General features: G+C 44.1%; 1 protein-coding gene across 7 annotated transcripts in view; it reads left to right on the top strand.

Annotated features, from left to right (window-relative positions):
* Positions 1-27619, top strand: part of TNC (tenascin C) — a 104256-nt gene that overhangs the window by 54074 nt on the left and 22563 nt on the right. For 2 of the 7 annotated variants that reach the window (XM_075905941.1, XM_075905940.1), the window contains exons 7-10: positions 458-727; positions 2389-2574; positions 5395-5484; positions 6255-6518. In XM_075905941.1, the coding sequence (XP_075762056.1) occupies positions 458-727; positions 2389-2574; positions 5395-5484; positions 6255-6518 (810 nt within the window). Of the gene's footprint in view, positions 1-457; positions 728-2388; positions 2575-5394; positions 5485-6254; positions 6519-9737; positions 10098-15306; positions 15727-18769; positions 19043-22025; positions 22299-23693; positions 23967-26349; positions 26626-27619 lie in introns of all 7 variants that reach the window. The other 5 variants (XM_075905935.1, XM_075905937.1, XM_075905938.1 and 2 more) reach the window with 5 other exon arrangements.

Raw genomic sequence — 27619 nt, 5'->3', positions numbered from 1 at the left:
GGATCAGGCAGATGGTAGGCGGGGCTTGGCTCCAAGGGCGGGCCTTGGGCAGAAGGGGCGGAGCTGGGGCTTGCCTTCCCCAGCTGGGCCTTCACAGGCCGCCCATGAGTGAAACAAAGTGAATCAGGCTCCACATCACTAATCTACCACATGAAACTACTTGGCCCCAGCAGGATTCCTCATGCAGCCAGAAAACCGGCTTGGACATTGGCTCATCCTTGTTGTGCTAGTTCAGGACCTGCTCAATACACATCCCCTTCCCTTCCTGCGTTATGCAGCTCTTTCCATCTACATTAGTGGCGTATTAAGCAAGTTGGCATGAAGAGTTACAGTTGTTAATAAGAGTTGCTCGTTAGAATTTTGCTTTGATTCCACCGTGAAGGGACAGTGTCCAAACTAGGTTTGCTCTCTCAGTGGTGGGATCAGAAAATTCATTTTTTTCCTCTTTCTATCCCAGAGTTGGATGCCCCAAGCCAGATAGAGGTGAGAGATGTGACAGACACCACAGCTTTAATCACATGGTTCAAACCTTTGGCTGAAATTGATGACATGGAGCTCAGCTATGGCCCCAAGGATGTCCCAGGGGACAGGACGACCATTGACCTCTCTGAAGATGAAAGCCAGTACTCCATTGGGAATCTGAAACCACACACAGAATATGAGGTGACGCTGATCTCTCGGCGCGGGGATATGACCAGCGACCCTGTGAAGGAAACCTTTGTCACAGGTACAGAGCTTGTTCAGCTATGACCATAGCTTCTTGTCTTCTGCTCTGCTCTATCCACCACCTGCACATCCATGCTAGTTAGTTGGAGCCTGTTGCTTCATTGTACGGTTCTTGTACTGGCACATCCCTATACCAGTCAAAGAAGTTTATGGCAGTTGAATAAAGTTTTCAAAAGTGACTTAGGAACTTTAATCCAATTGGTTCCTGGAGAGACTTGGGCTCCTCATGCCTGCATCTCATTTGAAAATTAAAATTAGGTTCCAGATCACTTAGGGTATGTCTACACTACCCTCCTAATTCGAACTAGGAGGGTAATGTAGGCATACCGCACTTGCAAATGAAGCCCGGGATTTGAATTTCCCGGGCTTCATTTGCATGAAGCCGGCCGGCGCCATTTTTAAATGCCGGCAGTTCGAACCCCGTGCCGCGCGGCTACACGCGGCATGGAGTAGCTAGTTCGGATTAGGCTTCCTAATCCGAACTAGCTGTACTCCTCGTGGAATGAACTCCTCGGGGTTCGAACTGCCGGCATTTAAAAATGGCGCCGGCCGGCTCCATGCAAATGAAGCCCGGGAAATTCAAATCCCGGGCTTCATTTGCAAGTGCGGTATGCCTACATTACCCTCCTAGTTCAAATTAGGAGGGTAGTGTAGACATACCTTTAGTCCTTTTGATACTTTCACCCTGAATCCCCTATTTTTCCCCACCAATGTACAGGGTTCCTCCTACCTTATCTGCCTGTCTGTTTCTTAAGCTAAAGTTTCCCTATAACTCCATTACCACAGTGTTTAGTTCTGAACAGAAACATTATTATGCCTGCATCCCTTGTGGATTAGAGGAGAACTCTCTTCTTTTTTTCCTTCTTCAGTTTTGGATATGTCTGTCTGCTTTTGTTTTTAATTCAGTTTCACCTTCAAGTATGCTGGGAATGCTGTTTTAAAAAGTAGGCATTTTACTGTGCAGCCATGGTTTGGATCTTAGTGGAGCCATATGACAATGCTGGGGAATAAAAGGAGCAGGAAAATGAAATCCTTTTTCACCCCAGAATGGAGTTGTTTCATCAATCCAGGATTTGAGTCTATTTGGGTGTGAATTGTAATAGCTCATGGAATTTGTAGATAAAATCCCTATTTCATTCCTAGAGATGAAATCCTGTAGCCCGGGGTTGGAGAGTTCAATGATTTAGTTGGGGTTGGTGCTGCTTTGGGCAGGGAGCTGGACCCAATGACCTCCTTAGGTCTCAAACAGCCCTGGGATTCTACCATTCTGTGATTGAGGGGTATCTTTGAATACTACATTCCAGGGCTGGGCAACAATTTTCTGTCACATCATTGGTTCTCAGTAAAACAAAAATTAAAAAAAAAAAAATCCCAGGAGGTATCTGCTTTCCTTGGAAATTTTCAATTTTTCTGAATTTTTTTTAGCATAAAAATGGATTTTTGGGGAAAAGTCAGAATTTTCCACCGAGATATGACATGGCATTTTTTACCAGCTTTAGTGAATTGCTCTCCTTCCTAAAAGAAATTGGTCTAATTAGGGCAGGGACTATGAGTGGTAAATTCTGTGGGAAAATTGAATTCATTTTGTAGATGGTACCCTATGCCAGGTATGCAAATCATTCTCCCCTTCTGTCCTGAGAGAGAACCATTTTCCCTCCTCAGAGTTGGATGCACCGAAGAACCTGAAACACCTGTCTCAGACAGACAACAGTATCACCTTAGAGTGGAAGAACAGCCATGCTAGCATTGATAACTACAGAATCAAGTTCGCTCCCATCTCAGGGGGAGACCATGCTGAGATCACTGTGCCAAAGAGTAATGAGGCTACAACCAAGGCTACACTCACAGGTAGGCTGAAACTAAGATGATTTTTAATGCAACTGACACCAGTAACCAGCTAACGACCTGACCTCTAGCACCCTGATGCACTGTGGATACAGAAGCATCTAAGGGGTTACAAATAGAACCCATGTACCCTGCCGTCGTATGGTTGGTCTGGGGCAGGGCTATAAAAATAAAGAGGAAGCTGCTGTCTGGAGAAGACCTTCTCCTCTCCCCTCCCAGCTGTGGGATGTTAAGTTAATAAAATTAGGCTGAAAGAAAGAAGAAAGGGATCTTCAATTGAACCAGAGTTTGGGCTTTATTGTAAGTCCCCAGCCTCGGACCACCCTGTTACTCATAAAATGGAAAGGGAGGGGTCTAGCAGGAGGGACAGTTATACTGCAGAATGACCACAAGGGGCAGCAAGGAGCCACACATGGGGAGCAGGACAAATATAACCATATTGGGCTGACAAGGATGGAGAAAGAGACAGCTATCTACTATATATTTCAGAGAGTTTGTCTCTTTGCATGTACTCCTCCCCCGGCTCTAATTGATGCAGCAACCCTGGACAGGCACATCTCACCTGGCCTGAAGCTGTGCAGTGAGAGAGAGCTAGGGTTGTCCTTTATTCCTGGAGCATCCTGCATACTGAATCCCTTATCCCCGGCTCCAGCCCAGAACAATGATTTAAATGAAGAAAAAGAAAATGTATTAGATGAAGACCCAAGCATAACATAACATAAGAACTAGAGGTCACCAGATGAAATTAATAGGTAGCAGGTTTAAAAGAAACAAAAGGAAGTTTTTCTTCATGCAGCACGTAGTCAACCTATGGAACTCCTTGACACAGGATGTTGTGAAGGCCAGGACTGTAACAGGATTCAAAAAAGAACTAGATACAGTAATTGAGATTAGGTCCATCAATGGCTATTTGCCAAGATGGGTAAGAATGGTGTCCCTTCCCTCTATTTGTCAGAGGCTGGAAATGTATGACAAGAGAGAGATCATGTAATGTTTACCTGTTCTGTTCACTCCCTTTGGGGCATCTGGCATCGGCCACTGTTGGCAAACAGGATTCTGAGCTAGATGGACCTTTGGTTTGACCCAGTATGACTGTTCTTATGTTCATGCAATGCTGCGTAAATCTTCTAGTATTTATATAATCACAATATGATTGCATCCATACTTTATAACAGTACTGTTTTCATTAGGGTCTCATTAGCTATCTAGGAACATCTGGTCTTCCTTTGCTAGGAACAGAACTTTCCCTGACACTAAGAATTATTCATGCACAACAGGGGAACAGGAGGCCCTCTTAGTGTAAAGTACTGTAACGTCTGAATGGATTACAAAGAATTTACAAAAATGTAAAGCTATAAAGCAACACACTGGAGAGCTGCAAAGAGAAATATGATTACTTATGAAAGAGACTTTAAAAACACACTGAAACCCATGGGAACTGGGATAATAAGCATATTTGAATCTTTTATGGTATTGAAGTAATTCAGGATGTGAAAGACGTTGAAGATGATTTAGATATCAGGTGACTCATTTTTTACTAACCAGGGCACATAGTGTCTTTGTTCCTTTCAAAAGCTGCATTTTCAGTGAGATTTTTAAAGGTATTTAAAGATGCAACCTGCACCTCACGGAATTTTCAAATACATTTTGAAACCAACGCCAGTTGATTTTTAGTCACTTTTCAATCTCTTGGGGTGCCCATCTTAAACTCCAGGTACCGAAATCTCTTTAATTCGCTGACACTGAGTCTCGGACTCACCATGTCGCTTTCTCATGGGCTTGCAGAAAGGACCATGCACCTTTTCTAGGCAGTTTGGATTTTCACATTCAACATGTATTTCTACACACTCATGCAGGTTACATTTAAATTCCTGGCAGGAACTGTCACTTGACTCATCTGAAGAAGTGGGCTGTTCCCATGAAAGCTCAGGATACTCTATATTCATATGCTTGTTAGTCTCTATGGCAGGGGAGGGGACCTAAGGCCCAGGGGCCAGATGCAGCCCCTGGGTTCCCTGGATTTGACCCTCAAGGCTTAGGACTGCCCCCCCCCCCAGGATTGAGGAGTCCATGATAGCACTCCAGAGCCACCTTTCTCCCACCACCACCTCCCCGCAGCCCCCCGCCCCAGACTGATTTTTTCTGTGGGTCAGCGGCCCTTGACCCAAAAAAGGTTCCCTACCCCTGCTCGAAGGTGCTACAGGACCACTCCATTTTTGGACAGTGCCTAGCACACTGGGATCCCGGTCTTGGTGGCATCTCCAAGTACTAGAATAAATAATAATTATAACATTGAATAATAAATAATCAAGTTGAATGGACATGCAAAAGATTTTTCCCAACACTGGAAGCCAGCTAAGCTACGTCTACACTATGGCACTATTTTGGAACACTGGAAATATCCTGAAATAGCTATTCCACGTCATTTGAGTGAGCCCATTATTTCGAAATATAATAGGCTCGCTATTCCGACATCCCTGTAAACCTCGTTCCAAGAGGGTTAAGAGACATTTCAGAATAGCACTTTATTTTCAAATTTGGTGCAGTGCAGACAGCGCCAAATTTTGAAATAAGCTATTTCAAAATTACCTTGAAATAAACTATGCAACTTGTGTCGTGCAACTTGTGCAGCTTATTTCGGGGTAAGGGCTCAGTGTAGATGCTCCCCTGGAGACTGACTGAAAATTTGGCTCTTAATGTTCATAGCAAAAGAAATATCCTATTCTGCTTCATACTACAGCTTTCTTATTAAAAACAAAACCAACACACTTTTTGGCTAGCACCAACCCTAAACAGTGACCGATCTCTCCCGCTTCTCCATAGGTCTGAGGCCTGGAACTGAATATGGCATTGGAGTGACAGCAGTGAAGCAGGACAGAGAAAGCATTCCTGCCACCATCAATGCTGCAACCGGTGAGATGTTCCTTTCTCTTTGCCACCTGGGGGGAAATGACAAAGAAAGCTGGAGCCATTCAGGAGCCCCAAGTAGGGGAAAGTGTAGCTGTCTCATAAATTGTGCAGCCCTCTTGGTCTTTTGAAGGTCAATGTGGCTGCTGAGGACAAGAGCAAAGCCCACAAAATATGGCATGATCCAATTCCAAACCCATCAAATGTGATCATTGAGTACACAGCTTAGTGAGGGAGGGAGCAAATTCTCCATCCCTTGGAGTCTTTTAACCAGGATTGGATGTCTTCCTTTAAACATATTACCTCTGTGCGAAGGAAAGTATAACTGCAACCCCCTAACATCTGTCTGTGGCATCCCCTCTCTCCTCGGGGGCCATGCTGAGAAACTCTGCTCTGGTTTCATCTCAAGAGCTCAGAGCAGGAGTTACTGGCTGAAACTGAATGTTGGTTAAAAAAAAAGGAATAAACCAGGGGGTCAGATTCTGCCTTTTCACCATGCAGTGGGTTGAAATGAACGTTAGTGAGGGAGCTCTGGAGTCCGTTTGGTTTGCACATAAACGGAATCTCACCTGCCAATACTTAGATGAGAGGATAGGATCTGCAAAGACATAGAAAAGGAAATCACACCCTCATTCCACATTGAATCGGTTATTTCGGTGGGTATAATGGTTGCTCTTTCTGCAGTTAGCAAACCCCAATGGCAATACACAGCTCTTGCACTGAGGAACATAACAAAAATGTGGATGTATAAAAAACTTCTATGTTTTAATGTGCAGATCTGGATAATCCCAAGGATGTGGAAGTCAACGATCGCACAGAAACGACCCTCTCCCTCCGCTGGAAAAGACCACTGGCCAAGTTTGACCGCTACCGCCTCACTTACATCAGCCCCTCTGGGAGGAAGAATGAAATTGACATACCAGCAGACAGCACCTCTTACATCCTGCAAGGTCTGGAGGCTGGTGCAGAATATACCATCACCCTGCTGGTGGAGAAAGGCAGGCATAAGAGCAAACCTACGATGCTGAAGGACTCTACTGGTAAGTAGCAGCCTCTGACATCAGGTTCTCTTTTGTAAAGAGTGGGTGAAAGGATCTGTCGAAGCAAAATGGCACCTGCTTTCCAAGACACTGCCGGGGAGCAGCTGGTGCAAACACCTGGTTTCTCTCTCAAGTGTGAAACCGAAACTGAGGGATAGCCCTGCATTTGCCTTATCCCCTTGTTTCTCTCCATCTTCTCTGCTGTGTGCTGGTTTATCCCATAAGGCAACCCATTCAATACACTTATTCTCCAGCGGGGAATGTATAACCTCATTCATTGCTTTAAATTGCACGATTTCCATGTGTGTCTGTCTTAATGGTTTATTTTGTTTTCCTGCAGTTTACAGCAATCCAAGAAGAAAGGAGACGTAGACGTTAACACACCTGTGTCACATTTCCCCCACTGCTTTAATGAATTTTCATTGCAGCCTTGCTTGCCACTGAAAGGATCCGAGCAGTGTCGGAGCACTCAAAGCCCTGCTTTTATCCTTCTCCGTTGTTTTCTTTCAATTGCATAGGAAAGCTAATGGCCGGAGGGTGGCGGGTTCAAGTCCTCCACCTCCCCGGGAGAGGTGGGATAAAGGGCGCCCTGAAGGTGAGGTGGTGGGGCGGGTGAGGCGAGATAAGAGATGCTTTGAAGGTAGCCCCTTGATTCCATTAGCTACCAGGACTGCTACGCTTCTCAGTAAGAAAGGGCCCATCCTGCTGCCATTGTTCACTAGGAGCGGCACCTTATTCCTCGAGGAGTTTCTACTTCTGGTGAGACTTCTGGTTGAGTAAAAACAACTAGGGATCCTGAGGCATCTTAAACATGAAGGGCACGTCTACACTACATGGAAGGTTGACACTGCTAGATCAAACTCAGCGGGTGCCCCCATCAGTGCCATATTTCTGCTCCTCATGAAGAGTAAGGGAAGTTAAGAGGAAAGTTTACTCCCATCGGCCTCCCACTGTGTGGACAACACAGAAATGTGTTGTAAGGTATGTCGACACCAGCTACGTAATTTACGTAACTGGAGTTGCCTATCTTACTTTGACCTTCCTAGGTCATGTAGATCAGACCTAAAAAATTTATTTGGGCAGAAGGTTTCAATGGCTGGAACCCACTTCATGAAATGCATCTGATGGAGTGGGTTCCAACCCATAAAAGCTTATGACCAAATAAATGTGTTATACTTTAAGGTGCCACAGGACTCCTCATTGATTTTGCTGAAACAGACTAACACGGCAACCTCTCTAAGACTCATTGAGTAGGGAACTCTTCTATATCTGCAGGTATGACCGAGAGAGGGCTATATTAGGTTATGGTTGTAGGGTGAAAGATAATTAGGCCCTACATATTTTTAGGGTCATTTGTATTTAAATATTGTGGGCTAGCCCTCACCTGGTATAAATCAGTATTGCTGTGCTGATAACAGTGAAATTAAATCAGTTAAAATAGTTTGATCAGTTGATCTAGGCCTGTTAGTTTCATCTTATTTCTATCTGGAGGACAAACCCAAGCAAGAAACCCCAGACCTTACACAGTCACGTTTGTAGACAGCGCAAATTGCCTGGTATTGTGACGTCTCAAAATTAAAGTAGGCACCTTATTCGGCTGCCACACAGTGCATCCAACCCAACTAACTGTATTTCCCCTAGTAATTTCCATGCCAACTGTGCTTATAACTGGTTTACAGAGTTAAATAATTCAAGACAGCTGAGAGTTCAGATGCTGTAGCCATCCACATTAGTAAATTGAATGATGAATTAATAAGGCCAGTAGCCAAGTGGGAGAATGCATAGGAGGAACTGACACACAAAACAAAGCCAAAGGTTTACGCTACAGGGATGAACAAAGCTTTGATCTGCCTAGGGTTATTTCTCCCCCTTCTCTTTGAAGAATCTTCAGACCCTCACAGGAAATACAGATGGAGGGTGAAAAGGCTTAAACAACATACATCAGAAGGCACTTGCTGGGGAGTTTCACAAACTAGTATTCCCAGCATCAGAACCAAATCCCCCACGCCTTGCTCTTTATCGTCTTGGGATATTTTTTAAAAAAATATGCATGAGACCAGCGTAATTTTGTTAAGTGTTTGCTCTGGGCCATGCATAAACTGAGTTTGTCCTGCAGCATCACCTACAATGAAGCAGCCCCGGCCGATGTAACCTCTTTCTGCTCTTTCCCTTCACTAGGGATGGATGTATCCCAAATGCACAAAAATCAGGCACTGTAAAATAAGAGCGTGTGAGCTGGGAGAAGTGGGGCTGCTTCTTTCTTTGTTCCAGCCACATCCCAGTACATGTAAGATCCTACAGTCCTCTGGGTGAGCAAAAAAAAAAAAAAAATCCTGTCAGCTCTCATGCTCTGCTCACAGCTAGAGATGACTCCTGGGCCATTTCACTGCGGGAGATGGGGGTGAGAGATTGCTCTGCGCAGCAGGGAGTAGAGAGTAACTGATTCAAGTGGAAGGCACCAGGAGCAGGGCTAGGACCGAACCAGCTCTCTGCACCCTAGGAGGGATGCAGCGGCAGAGCCCCAGGGACGGGCCTTAGGACCACTGATTCATTGAAAGAGAGAAAAAGAAAAAGGGTCCAAGCGCCACTTGGCGAGTGCAAAGTTTGATTTCAAAGTTCCCGTCCTTTGGCCATGTCATGTTGTTCAGTCTTTCACCTTAATCCTCCCTGATTTCTGCTTGTTCAGTCAGATCTGCAGAGGTCAGGGAGCTTTTGGTTTGGTTTGGTTTTGCAAGGGTTTTTTTGGTTGCATCGGTCAATTATCTCCTGCTGAAATCCTGTAAGATAGGCATTGCTCCTTGAGTGGCAGATGTTATTTTCTTGTGCGTTGTCTCTCTCTTTGGCAGTCCCTCATACTGCCTTCAATCTCCCGCTGAGGATATAAACAACACTCACTGCCTCTGTGTGCATGCACATCCACATATAAAGAATCTTGGCACACTGTGTAACACAATGGCAAAGGGCATGTCACGCTTCCTGTTAGTCTCCAGCTCACTAGTGGATCACAATCATCTACTGCTGCTAAGTAACTAAATGGATCCTTTAGCTCGTGAGGCAGAGGATCGTGCTTTGGTGCCGCTAGTCCTGGTTTCAAAATCTGCTTAGATGGGTCTATTCACAGCCGGGTAATAAATATGAAGTGCCCAGTTCATTGACTTTTGTTCTTTTTTAAAAAGGAAGGAATTAAGTTCTCTACTTTGCTTGTTTGTTTCTTTATAGCCCCCCGTAGTCTAGAACTAAAGTGGCAGGTGACTCCTGGCCCAGATGAATACTCTGGATCTTGGAGCTCAGAGGCTTCAGGGATGGGGGAGGATACGCTGAGGGATGTGGTGGTCTCCAATGTGACGGCGCATGGCTTTAGTCTTTCGTGGAAGGTGGACTCAGGAGCCTACACTAGTTTTGTGGTGGAGTACAAGGAGGTGGATTTGGCAGCAGGGCCCTTTGCAGAAATCTCCGTCCCTGGACTCGTCTTAGGCACTGTGATTGATGGCCTCCAGGCTAACACCTCCTATAAAGTCAAGGTGTACGGAATGGTTGGAGGACAGCGCTCCCATCCTCTTGAAGCTGTGGCTACAACAGGTACAGCCTTTCTGTTATTAACTAAGGGCTCCATAGTCAAAGCCCACTTTGTTAGATGTTCCACCCAAGATCATGGTATATTTGCAGTTGAGAATGACCTGAGAAGTGAAGGAGAATACGCTTTACATTATCCAGAAAGGCCATTTCTCTAGCATCTTTCCAAATATATTTATCGACACAGAGTCAATGTATAGTGTAACCCCCACATAGCCGATCTTTGAGGAAACTGAGCAGTCAGACTGCAGCTTTGTTTCTCCCTGCCCCTGTTCTGGAGCAGTGCCTGAGTAGCACAACGTGGATGCTGGAGAAGGAGGGACAGTAATGCATGCCTGGCATGTGGAAATAAAAGAATGGACTTTATAAAAGCTGAGTGTCCACGTAATGTTCCTTTGCAGCGGTGCGCAGATTGTCCAGTGACCTGTCTTGAATGAGATGCTCTCTTGCATCTGGAAGGGAGTTACATGCTAAGAACTGATTGGGAGCATGGCTTGGAGAAGGTAGCTTCCTACGCTGTTGAATGACTAAAGCAGATTAATTCTATCTGCTGAGGACTCTTCTGTGTCAGTCTTTTTTCTTACGGCTTCTGCTTGTCTAAAGTCGTGTCCCCATTTTCCCACATGCTGAGTACCATTATCAACCATGAATAGGTGTGCCAGCCTGATAGGACCTGCAGTGGTTCCCACTGAAAAGTAATTTGCCAGCAGATGCTACACGGTTACCACGTCTGATTCCTTTTTAAAGTAGAGTCATAAATGGGTATTGCAAATATCAGTATGCAGTGACTACTGGCCATACAGAATTTTTAATGGTAGTCATTGTGGTATTCACCTCAAGCAAGACCCTAATTCAGATCCTGGCCATCAGTTACTTCCCCTTTGGTGTTCTCTGGTGGTACAAGGCTAACTAGCTGAAACCGAAGAGAGGGATATTTAAATGGAGGGCCCAAAAGAGGATGAAGAGTCCATGGTTGATCCTGATGCTGAAATTCTAATGTGGGTGTGTTGAAAGCGCCGAGACACAGAACTTGGGTTGAGTGGAGATCTGGCACTTAACTGATAGTGCCCAATAAATAGGGCAAAAGACACAAACAAGAAATACTAGAAAGGAACACTCCCTGTTCCATCCCAAATACCTACACCCTGGCAGGACATCAGTGTGCTTTATAGTGACAGCATTAGTGAGGAATTAAAATGGAATTCCTCTGGAAGGCCCAAGAACATCCATAGCGGAATACAGACTATAAAAGTGACACCTCCTGTGGAAAGTTTTACTCTCAGGATAATAGATATAGATATTTCACTGTGACAAGGAATTCTCATAACAATGTATCTGTTGTCCGTCTAAATGTTCTTTCATGGGTTTAACTCCTGAGTGTCTGCTATTCATTCATCTTTTTACAATGTGTCATTTTATCTGGCTCTCACGCATGCACCCAGAGCTTCTAGCTCTGTCTCTCGTCCATTTGTCTAAATGTGGCTGCCTTCACATGTTTCTACCACCCATCCACATTGTTATTCAACCGTCACACTGTTACTTGCATTTTCTGTTGTCCATTCTTCTAGCTGTTAACAGTCTCATGCATCGATAGCTATTTATAGCTATATTACTTGGATGTTTTTGATGTATCTAGCTTTTCTGCATTTCTGTCTCACCTCTGCATCTGTACACTAAATCATATATTTTTCTATTATAGGTTAGCCTGCTTAGCACCAAACTTTCTCTCTACTTATCCATCCACCCATTTCCCATTGGTGGGTCTTGTTAACACCCCTAAACAGTATCCCTAGCTAGTTGTGCAATAAAAATAATGTAAATAATATAACTGTGTAGCTTTACTTGCATGGCATAGACTACTTTATTCACTGCAGCTGAAATCAATGGAGTCCCATGAGAAAAACTCAGAGCTGAGTTTTTCCCAGAATGTTAATCTGACTGTAAGATCCAGAATTCAATACTAGTTGCAAGCATATCCCCTTCAAGTGAGTTACTCACTGGAGTTACCACATATTCCACCATTCGGCTTTCTATTAGTAACAGACTGCATGAAAAATTAAGTCCTTGTCTGTAAATAATAGAATAAACAATTAATATGGAGTCATTTTCTACACAGCATGCTAGAAAAAAAAGGAAGTGAATTGTGTGCAATTTCTTTCAAAAATCCCCTTTTTATTTTATTTTTTTATTTTGGAATTTCAAAATTTAATATTTTGGCAATTGAAAACATTAGATCAACTTTTAAGCTACTCAGACTGATAGAGGGCTAGAATTTTGTGGAACTACCACTGAAACCTTTCCCCCTTTTTTCTGAATTTTAAAATGTTGTCAAAATTCCGAAATTCAGAAATTGTCAACTAGCTCTAATTTTCACCCTTTCCCCTCCGTTATATGTTTAGCTCTGTAGCAAGTGCAGAGGGCTTTGTACAGTCTGTCTTTTCCTCTCACGTCTTTCCATGTTGTGCTTTCTTTTCACCATGCCTACATGACCTCCATCTCAGTTGCAGGACAATGTAGCACTTTGTCCTGCATTTTGCTTCAGCTACCCCAGACTAACACGGCTACATTTCTATCACTCTCCATCTCAGTTTGCATCATGGAGTCTGTATCTGTGTGATAATTTTGCTGTCCTCCTAGTTCTGCCTATTTGTGCATGTATGCATGCTTGCATGTCTATAGACTTGCATGTACTCTGCAATGAATGTTAGCTAGCAGCATGCATATAAAGTGGTCAACAGTTAGTACCACGTTCTTCAGAATCTGTTGTTGCCGCACACTTTGCCACAACAGACTTTGCAATTCCAGTTCACAGACCCAGAATAGGTTCCTATTTAGATGTTGCACGCTTTCCTTGTTTTTTCTCCCCATGGATGTCACATTAACATCATGATTCATAAGGCCTTTTAATAACTGCCGGCTAACTCAGTATCCTCACTGGCAAAATGGGAATTAGTGTAGTAATAGCTAATGTACTATCATGATGATGAAGCTACTATCTTTGAGTTAGATGGTATATAGGACCTAGGTCTGGTCTCACACCAGAAGTCAGTAATAGCATTACAATGATCCACGACCAGTTTAAGTGGATTGTTCCCATAGACTTTCAGATTTCTTGGAGGTCAGCGGAAAAGGTATTTTACCTGAGTATTTGTGCTGGGAATGCCCTTTCTAGATATTGTTTTTTTCTTCTTCTTTTGTTTAAAGATGTTTTCAATTGTTCTTTCTCTTCTGCAAACACTGTTATGACATGCTAGCACAAGGGTGGGCAATAATTTTTGCAGGGGGGGCCACTTAATGAATTTTTGCACCTGGTCATGAGCTGGCTCCACCTCCAAAAGGGGCGGAGCCTGGGGCAGAAGGTGCGGGACTGGGGACTAGCCTCCCCCCAGAGTCCTCAGGGGCCGAGATAGCGCCGTGGCCATGAGCCATTTAAATAGGATCCTGCTGTCTGAGTCACTGCCTGTACTTTTGGTGGCACAAGAAGCAGGATATAAATAGAAAGTGGCCAGCTGCATCCCATGGGCCAGATCAACGTGTTAAGTGGGCTGGATCCGGCTCCCAGGCCACATCTTGTCCAGCCCTGTGCTAGCATCTTGCCAGTTTGGAGACAGATATTGAATCTAGGTCATGTACCATGCTGTTCTGCATGATGGGGGAAGTCTGCTTAGTGTCTTTTAAATGAATGCCATGGAGCCAAGGAAGCAGGACAGCCAGCGTGGAATGATGTGGCTAGTCCACTGATGAAGGGAGAATGCTGCATGACTAACTGAAGTCTGAGAAAAGTTAGCTGCCTGTTAAGTTGAGATGGACATTCACTCTTATCTGTGCTACCCTGAGAATCCCAAAGTCTGATGATGGAATGAGGCATGTTAAAAGGAGGAGTCGTTTGGCACCTTAGGGTACATCTACACAGCAGCGTTATTTCGGAATAACATAGTGTGCGTCTCCACTGCAATCTGTTATTTCAAAATAATGTCAAGATGGAGGACATCTTGCTCCGGCTCATAGTAACCCTCATTTCACGAGGAGTAAAGGAAGTAGAAGGAAGAACACTCTTCCTTCGACTTCCTGCTGGGTAGACAGTGCCTGAAGCTGAGTTTAACTATTTCGACGTCAGCTACGTAGTTGACATAGCTGAAACTGTGAGGCTTAATTGGACTTTAGCCCTGCCTTGTAGGCTACGTCTACCCAGAAATATTATTTTGAAATAACTTAGTCCATGTCTACACAGCAGGAAGTTATTTCAAAATAATGTTGAAATACTGTAAAGTTGGAGGATTTCTTACTCTGATTCTCCTCATTGTATGAGGAGTAAGGGAAGTCAGAGGAAGAGTGCCCTATTTCGAAATAAGTGCTGTGTAGATGCTCCCAATTTCTTAATAAGCTCCCAATTTCTTAATAAGCTTGATGTAGCTCACTTTGCATAGCTTATTTTGAGTTAAGCCCTGCTGTATAGATATACCCTTAGAGACTAACAGATTTATTAGGGCATAAGCTATTACTCTTGAGTTGCATGTTAACGCTGTGTACAGAGCGAGTGCTGGCTCATCTCTTTGTCCTGTGTAGCTCTTTAAAGAAAAGGCTCCCTAAGATTCTTTCCAGGTTGTTTTTTTTTTTTGTAAGAACGTGGCATGTGTATGGACAGCCAATAGCTCCATGCTTGTTTTTCTTAGGGTTGGAAAAAATGTAGCAACATTCCAGCTATAGCTGAATTCTCAGTCTGCATTAGCTATGTTTGCAGTCCCAGCATGCGATGCACTTCTGGTTTACATCAGTAACGTTAACTGTCATATTGTGTGGCTACAAGGCATGTTGAAGAGATTGAAGGCCAGCTCCTTAGCCAGTGTAAATCAGCATAGCTCCGGGGAAGTCAGTGGAGCGATATTGATTGACACTAGTTGAGGATCTGATTCAGTATCTCGACTGAAAACAAGTGCCCCTAAATAGCGAGCTATCGAGATTGATGCTCTAGAGCTACCCTTGACTGTGGCTGGCATGAGACTGATACTAAGTTATTACATTTTCTAAAGCTGCCTTTGCTTACAACCTGGATTCAGTCTCCAAACAATCAGCTGCCCCATCTGCTTTCTCTGTGTGTACAGATCTTTAATGCAAACCACAGAAACAAACCTTTCTCAGATGTCAGGTATTGTTTGGTTCTTTGCTTTTTTGTTTTTAATAAGGAAAACTTAACTTGTGATTTGCCTCTGTTTAGCACATCTAGTCACGGCATCTGGAGAATCAGACAGTGAAACAACTCTTAATCCTACCAGCCCAGCACCTACTGAACAAAGTTATGTGGCACATCCAAGCACTGAGTCTCATACTCTGGGGTCAGTGCCCACTGATTTTTCCATCCTGGATGCCTCTGCCCAAATTCATGACCTTAAAATAACAGGCAGGACTTTCAATAGTTTCGCAGTGTCCTGGGCAGCACAAGATGCATTATTTGATCAGTTCCTTCTCACTTTGAAAAGCCTTCCCGGTTTAAACAGAATCCAGGAAATCTTTGTGCCAGGAAACCTACGAGAAACAGAATTTACTAATCTCATACCTGGCACACAATACCTGATTAATCTCCATGGAAGCACTCAAGGTCAGCTGAGTCGGTCCCTGGATGCTCTAGCAGCCACAGGTATTTTCGATGGATTTTGTTATCCATACGTTCTCATTTCTGCTTTGAAATTCTGTGCTTCATCTCGGACTGCAGTTCCATTGCAGAAACGCCAGGCTTCCCGAGAGACAGCTTCCTTCTGAAATGATTTTCTGCATGGGACAAAACTCCAGTTGCTTTGGAATGAGGGCATTGAGTTCTGTAGCATGGGCCGTCCCCCACCCAGCTTTTGAAGGCACATAGCATTGATTCCCCCTTGCATGAAAAGAGGGAATTCGATGCATCTGCTATTGACAAGACATGTGGTAATAGCAAGATATGACCAGGCTTTGTTTGGATTGTGATCCAAGCAGCAGGGAGATTGCAAGGCGGTACCGTCTGGCAGTGTTTCCATGGAAGTGGTGATGTCTTAAGGGCAAAAAAAAAAAGATTGTAACACATTGTGTGTGGCAATTTTCAGAGTTTTTAAACAGCCTCTTATTTTCCTTTAGCATGTTCATTTCTCCATGAAAGGAAACGATCCTATAAATTCACTAATGACCAGGTACCAAGGTGCAAATGTACAGTTGGAGAACTAGATAAAAGACGAGCAAGTCTACATTCCAGTAACAAAATCACAGAGATGTAGGATTTACCCAGAAGCACTGAAAACTCTGGAAATGGTTAGAATAGTCTCCTCTTTTCCTATGATGTGTTCTATCTTTTTTTAACCTAAGACACATCATCTCTGCATCTCACTCCCCATTTTATCATCATTTCTGTTGTCATGTCTGGTTAAGGCTTTATTTGTGAGCCTGGCTGAGCTCCCAAGCAACCAGAATTGGTGTCTTGCATGATTTGTGTATGTGAACAAAAGAGCATGATTGGAGTTGGATACATTTCCAGATCAGACATGCATGTCCCCGAACAGGAAACTGAAAGGAACAGTGTTTTGCTAACACTCGGTCTTGGAAGAGAATGGAAACTGAGCATTATATTTGGGGAAATCTGAATGGCTTTTAAGTTGTTATGGCACTTGCAGAACAGCTCATGTTTCTCCTTGAACGACTTTGCGGCAGCTTTATTTCTTCCTCGTGTTGGGAGTGGGGGTATTTTGATTTTAAAAGAATGTCTTGTATGTCTCGGCCGCAATCAAGATCATTGATTTCTTTTCCAGCCTACATTCTCCCTTTCTAGCTAAACTGTGCTACCTCGACTGGATTTGCATTACAGCATAACAAATGTCTGATCCCTATTTTTGTTAAAACATCTCAGCTCTGGATTCATGCAAAGTTCTTGAGCTGTGCTAATGAGAAAAGTCATAGGGGGATGGGAGCAGCTGTTTGGTGCGTCAGAGGACTGGGGTGATATATCACTTTTCTATAGAGACATAGGGCCTGAGCATCCATAAGTCAATGGGAGCTCCCAATGGCTCAGCATCTTTTGAAAATTACACACACACACACACACACATGTGCAAACACATTGTGTGCATCCCTTACTTTCCACGATGAGCACCTATACAAGTAATCTCATTTGCCCTGATTCTCATTTAGGCTAAGGCCCCTTTGCACTAACTTGCCTTAAAATGGGTGTAAGCCTTTAAAGTGCCTTTAAAGGAACCTTGAGTGTAACTGAAAGTCAGGTCCTAGTGTAACATCTCGCACGAGTACGTGCCCAGCAACATGGGCAGGGGTTGCAGAATCAGGGCCTGCCATCGTCATTACAGCTGCAAATAAAAGAGAGTATGGAATGGGCCCTATGCAGAAGCTGACCACAGATTAAAAGATGAAGTTCCCCATGCACGACCATCAGAGAAGATGTTATTTTTCAGTGTGACTTTGAAAAGCTCAGTGTCAGTTGCTTCTAGGTGCACTGACCAGGGTGGGAGGGGGTGGGGAAGGGATTAAAGGGGGAAGCTGCCCCAGAGCCTGACAATTCAAAGGGTACTGGGGCTCCCAGACAGAGCCCAGGGCTCCTTTGAATCACCGCTGGAACGCCACCCTGCACAGTCCGCATGGCTCTGGGAGCTGGGGAGGGCATGCTGTGGTCTGGGCAGTGCTAAGGGCTGGCTGCCTCTGGCCCCCGCCCCCTTCCATGGGGTTCAGAGCTGCCCCCCGCCTTGCTTCAGGGCCCATGGTGGCTGTCAGCCCTGCTGGTTGCTTTCCCCCACAGCAGGAGGGCTTTCTGTAGCATGTCCCTGAGAGTCTTATTTTGAAATAACAATCTTGCCTTTTTAAGAAGTTATTCTTACCTTTCCTGATAAAACTTGTGTTAACCAATAGCAAAAGAAGCATTCGTTCTAATCAGGGCAAATCTCTAAAGATCCCATTATTCAGTCTTTGTTTAAAAAACATTCCTGCTTCAAAACGGCAAAGAGACAAAAACAATCTAATTTCAAGTACACACGAGGGTTCCCTCTAATATTTTTCCATTTGTACACAGAATAAATGTTTGTGTGCACTGAGGCATGGGCAGATGTGCACCACCATTAACAACACATGCTGCCAGCTGTGGGCATTCTGCTACTCAGTTGAGCAGAACCTGGATCTCTCCTTGGTGTGGTGCCCAAACATTCAACTTATAGGGAATACTGCTAGATACCATTAAAAACACAAACATTCACAGCCTCCAGTACTTACATGAACTTCTGTATCAGTCTCACCTTGGAACAAGGAAACACTGCAATGTCACAATCACTTTAAAGTGGCAATCATTGAATTGTTAATGGCAGCTGTAAAATGGTTATAGAAATACTTACTTGACTCACAAGGAGGTTTAATTAATGCTTGTAAAATGCTTTCCGCTCCAAAGCTGCCTCCTACATGAAATATTGTAGTATTAAAATGATTATTTATTATTATTTCTCTCTCCTAGTATTGCTCTGCATTGCTAAGTCTCTGAAGGTTTCTACTGAGTTACTAGGGACAGACATAAATCTCAACGTGTGTGTTATAGTGCATCTCTATGTACACTAATTATAACTGAAATTCATTAGCATGGAAAGTCATCAGGTAGCACTCCATCTTCTTGGTCAATTTAATCTGTAATTTGAGTAACTAATTGACTCTCTGTCCTTATTCAGAGGCGGAACCTGAGCTCAGACAGTTAACAGTATCGAACGTTAGCTGGGACGGTTTCAATCTCAACTGGAAAGCAGCCAAAGGGGACTATGAAAACTTTGTCATTCAGGTGCAAGAGGCTAACAACCCCGAAGAAGTTCGGAATCTCACCGTCCCAGGCAGACTGCGCTTTGTGAATGTTACTGGCCTCAAGGCTCACATGCCTTACAATATCACCCTTTATGGTGTGATTCAAGGCTACCGGACCAAACCCCTTTCTCTTTCCACTACAACAGGTACCCTTTCTAATTCATTCGCCAGTTTCTATGCACCTGCCTTTTTTGCAGATAGGGATATGAACCAGAAGTATTTCAGCATCCAGCCAGAGCTTAGATGTTTGGACTCTTTTGCATGAGCATGCTCAATCCTAGCGGCTTATCAAAGCATGGCTGAACATTTTTTGCCTGGAAATGTCTCATGATTATCCCATATTTTCCAGTGAGAGTCTCAGAGCCACCATGCTGTCACTTACTTTCAGGAATTTCCATTGTCCTTAGCATGATTTACTTTTCCTTACTTTTCCCATGTCCCTGGTTGGAACTAATTGCAAGGCCCAAATCTCCATTGCATGAGATCAGTAAGAGCAGAAGTTACTCTGTGAAAGTGGTGAACCTGATTTTAGAGCCCAGATGCCGCAGGCCATAGAATCATAGAGCTGGAAGAGACCTCAGAAGGTCATTAAGTCCAGCCCCCTGCCTAAGGCAGGACCAATCCCAATTAAATCAACCCAGCCTGGGCTTTATCAAGCTGAGTCTTTAAAACCTCTAGGGATGGAGATTCTACCACCTCCCTAGGTAACCCATTCCAGTGCTTCACCACCCTCCTCGGGAAATAGTTTTTCCTAATATCCAAGTGCCATGAGCATTTATTTCTTGGATTAAAAAAGCTATTTCCAAACCAATGTGCAAAAAACAATATGGAAATGAATTACTGCTAGGGTGATTTCACATACTGGTCTGTTACTGCTTTAACATTGGTGTAAATCAGGAGAAACTCCACTGAAGTCCACAGAATTACACCTGTGTAAAACTAGTGTAAGCAAGAGAAGATTCAGGCCTACACAAACTGAAATGGTATACAATTATCCATAATAATAATGAAAGTTATTTATATGGCTCATCTATGCACTTCCCTTTCTCTGTTGGATTAAAGCCCATCTCTGCTTTGTATAACCCAGATGTCATTCACATCAAGATGTTGCAACCCTAAAAGCTGTCATGATTTTGGTTCAAACCTATCTCTCATAAATACAAGATAACTTTCTCTCAGTGATCCATAAATCTCTAGATAATTAACCCTCGGATAAAGAGAGCTTACATCATGTGTTCTACCTGCCCCGTGAGACATTTGATTTTCTTTCATTTCCAACGTGGATTGTGTCCCTCATCTTTACCTTGCAGATTTCCCTGCAACACAGAGCACTTCTACTGTCACAAGACAAACGTAGTCTTCATTGGATTGTTCCATGCCACTGCCGCTTGTAGACATTGGATTGTTCCATGCCACTGCTGCTTAAAAGGATTTAATTAATGGGACTTTCTACGTCTCATTTATTCAGTGGCAACAGCTGGACACAATGGTTCTTCCTTCAGATGCACTAATGATCTGTTTCGGGCAGTATCCTCAGAACCCTTCATTAAGACGCTTCGTAACTTGCTGCAACTTCTCTCTGGCTTGGAGGACGGCTCAGGCTTATCTTTGTTTGCAGTCTCTGAGCACATTTTATCCATCAGCTAGAAGGAAATAGGAAAATGTATAATTGAATCACAAAAATGAAGATGCACTGCTTGCTTGTGGTGGTGTGTGACACAGCTTGGCTGGAGTGGTTATGACTTGAGTTGCTCATTTTGTGCTGTACACTGCCATTGCATTTGCATTAAAAACTTCAAGTAGGAGCTCCGAGCATGGGCAATATCCAGCGATAGTCTAGTCATATAGACATAAATCCCCTTTAAGTGGACAAAACAAATGTTAGGGGGTTAAAAAGAAGCCAGAACTCTACTCAAGCCTAGGCATCTATACTGCTATTTTTAGTATCATAGAGCAAGTCCAAGTCTGTAGGCTCTGGCTCGAAGACTTGGTGCAAAGGATTTTTGCTTGTGATGTAGACATAAGAAGATAAGAATGGCCATACTGGATCAGACCAAAGGTCCATCTAGCCCAGTATCCTGTCTTCCAATTTTGGCCAATACCAGATTTCCCAGAGGGAGGGAACACAACAGGTAATCCTCATGTGATCCCTATTCTGTCACCCATTTCCAGACAAACAGAGGCTAGGCACACCATTCCTACCCATCCTGGCTAATAGCCATTGATGGACCTAACCTCCATCAATCTATCTAGCTCTTTTTTGAACCCTGTTAAAGTCCTAGTCTTCACCACATCCTCTGGCAAGGAGTTCCACAGGTTGATGGTGCACTGAATGAAGAAAAACTTCCTTTTGTCCAGTGTATGGCTTACACATTGCGTGCTCTCTCTCTCTGTTAGTTCAGTGGAACTATGGTTACCCTACTGGGGTTGTTCTTTCTATTTCAGTCACATTCTCCACTTAGCTTTTCACGACTTTTCTTTCTGGGGGATTTTCCATTGTCCGAATGTTCTGTTTCGGCTTCTCTTAAAACGGCAAAATGTATTCTCCAAGATTTAAGGTCTTCAGCATGTTCTTGTGCATGTGCTTTCATGCTCAGACCTCAAAGGGTTCGTTTACACTGCTGCTGGGAAGGTACTGCCCTGTTCAGTTAAACAGATGTGTGCCCTAGCTCTGTTTGAGCTTATACACTAAAAATAGCAGGGGATAGCAGCTTGGGTTTGCCAAGAAGGTACCCAAAGAGTCCAGGTGGGTTCATAGTCCCCTGGCTACTCTGAACAAGTGCCCGTGGCTATGTTGACCACCCTACATTGAGTAGAACCAGTCTGTCTACCTGCACTGGGGAACATGGTGCAGGTGCAGTGTAAACATATTCAGGGATGCTTGGCTGTTCTGAGAGGCATGGAAAACCATTGCAGTCTTACAGCTTTCATGTGTGCAGCATTGTTAGATGCTTTCTCCTTTTCACTTTATTCTTCTCAGCTCATGCCAGCTCACCGCACGTGTTATTCGAACCCTCTGCTCCTCTTTTCAACTTAGACCTCTGGCAGCTATAGATGCAGGCCCAGCATTTCAGAGCACCAGACATCAGAAGGGTATTTCATTCTCACTCATTTTGTTTTCCTGTTTAGCATCGGAGCCCGAAGTTGGTGAACTAACAGTTTCCGGCATTACCCCTGAAAGCTTCAACCTTTCCTGGACAGCCACGGATAAGGCCTTCAAGATCTTTACCATTGAAATTATTGATTCTAGCAGGTTCCTGGAGCCCGTGGAGTACAACATCTCAGGCAACTTAAGGACTGCTCATATCTCAGGGCTTTCCCCCAAAACTGATTTTATTGTCTACCTCTATGGGAGCACACGTGGTTTCCGCACAAAGGCAATAAGTGCTGCAGCTACTACAGGTATATAAAGCTACCTCGCATACTAACGCAACTTTCTCCTAACTCTTCTTTACAGGATTTTCCCTTTCCCCAGTCCTTACCTGTCCCAACCAGCTGCCCGACATCAATTCCTCTACCTTACCCTATAACATCTTCCGATGAAGAACTGCCGATGTTATTCTAAGATGTAAAACTGTGTTTAGGTCCCACCATACTTGTCCCAGGCAAGGAGAGGTAACCATGGTGATGAGGCATGTTCTTCTTCACAACAGAAATAATCAACGGTCTTTCCTCTTGGCTCCATCCAAGCAGGGGCAGCTTTTGCTAGAGAGGAGAACCTCAAAAAGTTGGCTCAGGGGGCTAAGCATGGCACCAATACTTTTCTAGAAACCTTGGCCTTGCAACATGTCTGTATCTGTTATGTTGCGTGGCAGGGGGAGGTGAGGTATTTCTCTTGAATAGGCAAATGTATAGGCAACATTTTTTTCTCCTTTTTGAATGGGGTTTGTGGGAAATTGACTCCATGGCAGAGGAACTATGCAAGATCTGTGCACTTTAACCTCATTTGAGACCTCAGATTTCGATTTCGATGGGACTGAAGTGTTTTACGTCTCTGGGCTGGCTGGCTGCATAGGTTGGGATTTTGTTCTTAGCACCGAGGACATGCAGAAGTTTCACATCTGGATGTCTCTCTCAAATGAAAGAGGGGATCCTACTGTGGTATGTGTGCTAGTCATCTATAAATTGAAATTGGAAGTGGAGAGCTAGCAAATTACAAAAGTAGATGGAGGGTACATGCCCTGATCTTTTATTATCCATATTGACTCTGCTAATCTGTCCTCTGCAAATGGTTCCCTGCACAGTTATCTCAAAGTAAGGTGTCTACATTAACCTTCCGAGAGATTATACAAGTAAAGCAGGTTATATCGCCTCACAGATTGCAAGGAACAGACCTTGTTTTATCTTAAAATAGGGATAAATTGGGGGAATTGTAACAGTGGGGATGTTGCCGCTGGCATGACTGATGGAAAGGTCTATGGAACTGTAGGGTGTTGGATGCACTTCAGCATGCTAGCAAGTATCTGCAATCAAGTCAATGGCCGGTATATTTGTAAGTGGAGAATGGTACCCTGGCAAAGGGATGAATTAGGCATGTCTCAGTCTGGGGACTGCGACCCCCCCAGGAGGACTGCAAACAGGTGTCAGAGAGTCAAAATCATGTGCCCATCTCATACTGCTAATTTGGGAGGGGAATCCTGACTAGATCTTAGCTAAGAGGGGTGGGAGTTCTGGTGCAGAAATTGTGATTGGATAGGTCTGTTCCATCTCTGACTCCTCTGACGTATTTTATTTTATTTTATTTTATTGTTGGTTCTAATAATTCCAACATGTTTCCATTTGTTTCTCTTCCTATAGTAGAAGAACCTCTCCTTAGCAAACTTGCTGTCTCAAATGCTACCTCAGACAGCGCGTCCCTCACATGGGAAGCTCAGGACGATGCCTTTGATCACTTTGTTTTAGAAGTTAGAAATTCTGACTTGCCTTTGGACTCCTTGGTGCACACGGTGCCAGGGGCCTCGCGGAGTTTTGTAATCACCAACCTAAGAGCCACCACTAATTACACTGTCCAACTCCATGGTCTAGTTGATGGCCAAGGTGCTCAGACTTTGACAGCACTGGTTACCACAGGTATTTCACCTTTCAAGATTTGCTTTTTCTGTTCTCTTTTCCTGCCCACCAAACTGCGCAAGAATGTGGCTCGGAAATGCCATCACTTTTCCTCTTCTAGATGGCCCTTGTTAGTAAATTGCAGAAAGGGTCACTCTGAGGACAGGTTGAAATAAACCGAATCTGTGACTGCTTTGAAAGAAATGGATTTTAGGCCTGGAAATGGCTGAAAAGTTTCCCCAGAATTAAGGAAGCACAATGGTAAAACTTCAGTTTATTTATATATACACTTCTTTGCAAGCTCTCTGTGTATATATAAGTGAATCACTTATATATAAGTGAAATGATTTTCTGGAACATGGTTGCATCTGACCTGGAATATTCTTTGTGTCCATTCCGTCTCATTTGCCTGTGGTCTTTCTTATCATGGGAATGGAATCTGTGTCTTTGACGTTCCAGAAAGGCAACTGCATGCCATTTTGGTTCTTGTCATAAAGGTCAAATGTCTCTTGTGGCATTTGTATCTTTTACTGGTGCTTTGTGGAGCATGTAAATGACCCAAAGGAACTGCATGGAGTAATCCAGTTATCTAGCACTGGTACCACGAGGGTTTTTTTCTGCCTGGCATCTTTCCGTATCCCCCAGCAGTGAGCTGGGATTGGAAAGGAAGTCCATCCCTTCTTGACGTTCAGCCTCATAAACTATCACTTGCACGATTGCCAGTGAGTCTTGTAAGGGAATGGTCCACACAGTGCCTTCCGGTGGATGCCAGAGCCTCTCCGACACTGGTGGTAACCGTAGGATGTTGGGAACCCACTAAGCCTTGCCTGGAGAGAGATTTTCAACCTGCGTTGCATGTAGTAACCTTTCAAATCTGGGTGCCATGACATGGGCCTGCCTGACCAGGGTGCGAATGGCATGTGAAGGAATGTGCCCGTTTCGGGATCAGTGTAGAAAAGATTGATCTCTTCAACCTGCATGCAAGGCTGATGGCACCGTGCCTGGTTTCACCACATTGTTCCTTTACATCTGTTTGCGTCTTGACTCCTTTCTGGTCTCCTCCGCCATCTCCCGAGGCACCGAGCTCTCGCTGTAACAACTTCATTACCAACCATGTTGGTTCTGCTGGTCATTCTGACAGCATGATGACAGTCCCAACATGCATCCTTAATTGGGGTCATTGAGAGGCCCCTCCTCCTGGGCTAGTCCAAGGTGCTACAGAGGAAGGGGTACCAATTGGGCTTGCCCATTTCACCTAGGTCTTGAGCGGGTAAATTTTGGCAACTTGCATCAGTTCATATGCCAATTCCTTGCAGGCCTCTCTGTGTTCTTAAATTGTTCTGTTGTTCACTGAGATTTGTCGTGATTACATCCCCAAGTGTGAGTCACTGACCCAGCTACTCCCCCTGAATATCAGTGTATCCATTTAACCAGTGCTTTCCTCTCCCCAAAACATTTTGACAAGTGGGGTTTGAATAGATGCCTCATTGCTGAATTGTGTGAAAGCTGGATGGAATTGGCTCTAATTTCCCAAGCTGTTCCTTTGGGGATGAGATGGAAATTTTTGCCAAAAGGAAATATTTTTCCTCCAGACATATTGTAAGGACCTGAAAAAAGGAGGTTGCAATGATCTCGTGCCCTCCAGTTAGTGATCCACAGTGTGTCCTAGAGAATAGGGCACTGGACTTGCACTCAGCTAGCCTGGGTTATTTTCTAAGCTGACCTGTTGACCTCCTGTAGGTGCTTGGGCAAATCATGTCACTCATGTGTGCCTCAGTTTCCCCCTCTGAACAGTGAGGATAATAACTCTAAGCTGCTTTTTTAAAACAGTGTAACATGAAGTCCATTAAGCATGCCATGGCTTGGAGCTGTGGTGTCCAACGTGCTAGCCACCAGCAAACTGTCGCTATTTGGCCGGGTGAGTGTGGCTAGTTCGCGATAGCGGTAGCCACTACAGTAGCTACCGCTTCAGAACTGGTTGGACACCACGAGCTTAGAGATTTGGCTTCTGCAAAAATAAAGTCACAGTTCAGATTTGTGCAGGCTAATTTTCAGAGGTGCTAAGCATCTGTGGTGCCCATGAACTTCACTGGGAGTTGTGTGCACTTAGCATGTCTGCAAATCCAGCCCAAGTTTAGGTCAGAATTTTGCAGATATTTAACAGTGAACAAAAAAGAGCAAGAAAAAAATGAAAACTAATAAGGACCTGCAGAGGGCTAATTGGAAGCCCTTATTAATGGCTAAGTGTAATGCCCAGTTTCTTATTTCTTCACCCATTGCTCAGCAGATGGTAACGGCTGGCTATGTTGCGCCACAGCCTTAAACAGCCATAACTCTTCCCTTCTTTAAGCACTGCCCTGCTCTAAATAACGCTTTCTCTTCACCTGTGTTCCTTTTCCTTCAGAGGCCAAGCCACAGCTGGGCACGCTCACACTCACAAACGTTACCCCCGACAGCTTCAACCTCTCCTGGACCACGCAAGATGGGCCTTTTGCAAAGTTTGTTATAAACGTTAGAGATTCCTATTCAGCCCACGAGCCGCAGGAGTTTATGGTGCCAGGAGGTGCCCGCAGCGCTCACATCTCAGGCCTGGTAGATTACACGGGTTATGACATTAACATTCAGGGCACCACCAATGCAGGGGTCGACACAGAACCCCTCAGTGCTTTTGTCGTGACAGGTACTCATTTAAAGCCTGCTGCTTTATGTGTTTTCTTTTTTCTTTCTTTTTTAAAAAAAGATCAATTAACGTGTAGGAATGGAGAGAACTGGGCAGGTTGTTTCTCTGTGAAACTGAGCAATGTTGACACTTAAAGAGATCATCCAGCTATTGGGTGGGGCAGAGGAGGACAAGTTCAAGTGAATTAAGAACCCATTCAAATCTTTGCTCCTAATTTCACCTGAAATTCACTGAGATTAATGCAGGCAGCAATGTACATGCATTTCATAAAGTCTAAACACATTGTTATGATCCCACTGCTCATCTTCACGGTACTAACACATGGGTGAAACAGACTAGTTTCCAGCACTGAATTTGTCAGTGCTCAGCAGAGACCTAACACCTTGACAACAGCTGGTACTTGATCTGCCAGACTCACACCCTTCACATTCATCAAATTCTAACAAAGCCTTTGGCACGTCGCTACCTGCACATCAAATCTGACAGATTTGTATATTATAAATATATGCTGTAGATGGTGGGAAAAGGGAAACAATGTCTCACACAAACACAAGGTGCCCCATAGTTGTTTCACTGGTTCTTCCCTTGAAGATAGTAAGAAATACTTCACTGGACTGTTCATGCCTAGTTTTTGAAGTGCTGTGTGGCTTTGTAGTGAAGATGGGCTCAACCCAAAAAGTTCTGATTCTGATCAAAACTGAGGGTTCATATCTGAGCTCCTGGACGGAATGAAGGCTACAGTTGGAGCCAAGGGATGTGGTTCCCGGTAAACACAGAGATATACTTGCTTTGGGTCTCATTGGGCACATCTACACAGCAGGACTAACGTCGAGTTAAGATACACAACTTCAGCTACATTAATTGCATAGCTAAAATCGAAGTACCTTAACTCAGACTTTGGCGCTACACTGCAAGAAGTCGAAGGAAGAGCACTCTTCCTTCGACTTCCCTTACTCCTCATGAAATGAGGGTTACAGATGTCGGAATATAGGCT

This window comes from Pelodiscus sinensis, chromosome 22 (genome assembly GCF_049634645.1).
Source record: "Pelodiscus sinensis isolate JC-2024 chromosome 22, ASM4963464v1, whole genome shotgun sequence".
NCBI classification, from domain to species: Eukaryota; Metazoa; Chordata; order Testudines; family Trionychidae; genus Pelodiscus; species Pelodiscus sinensis.
The sequence above is the reverse complement of the archived record's forward strand: the minus strand, read 5'-3'. Positions and strand labels throughout refer to the sequence as shown.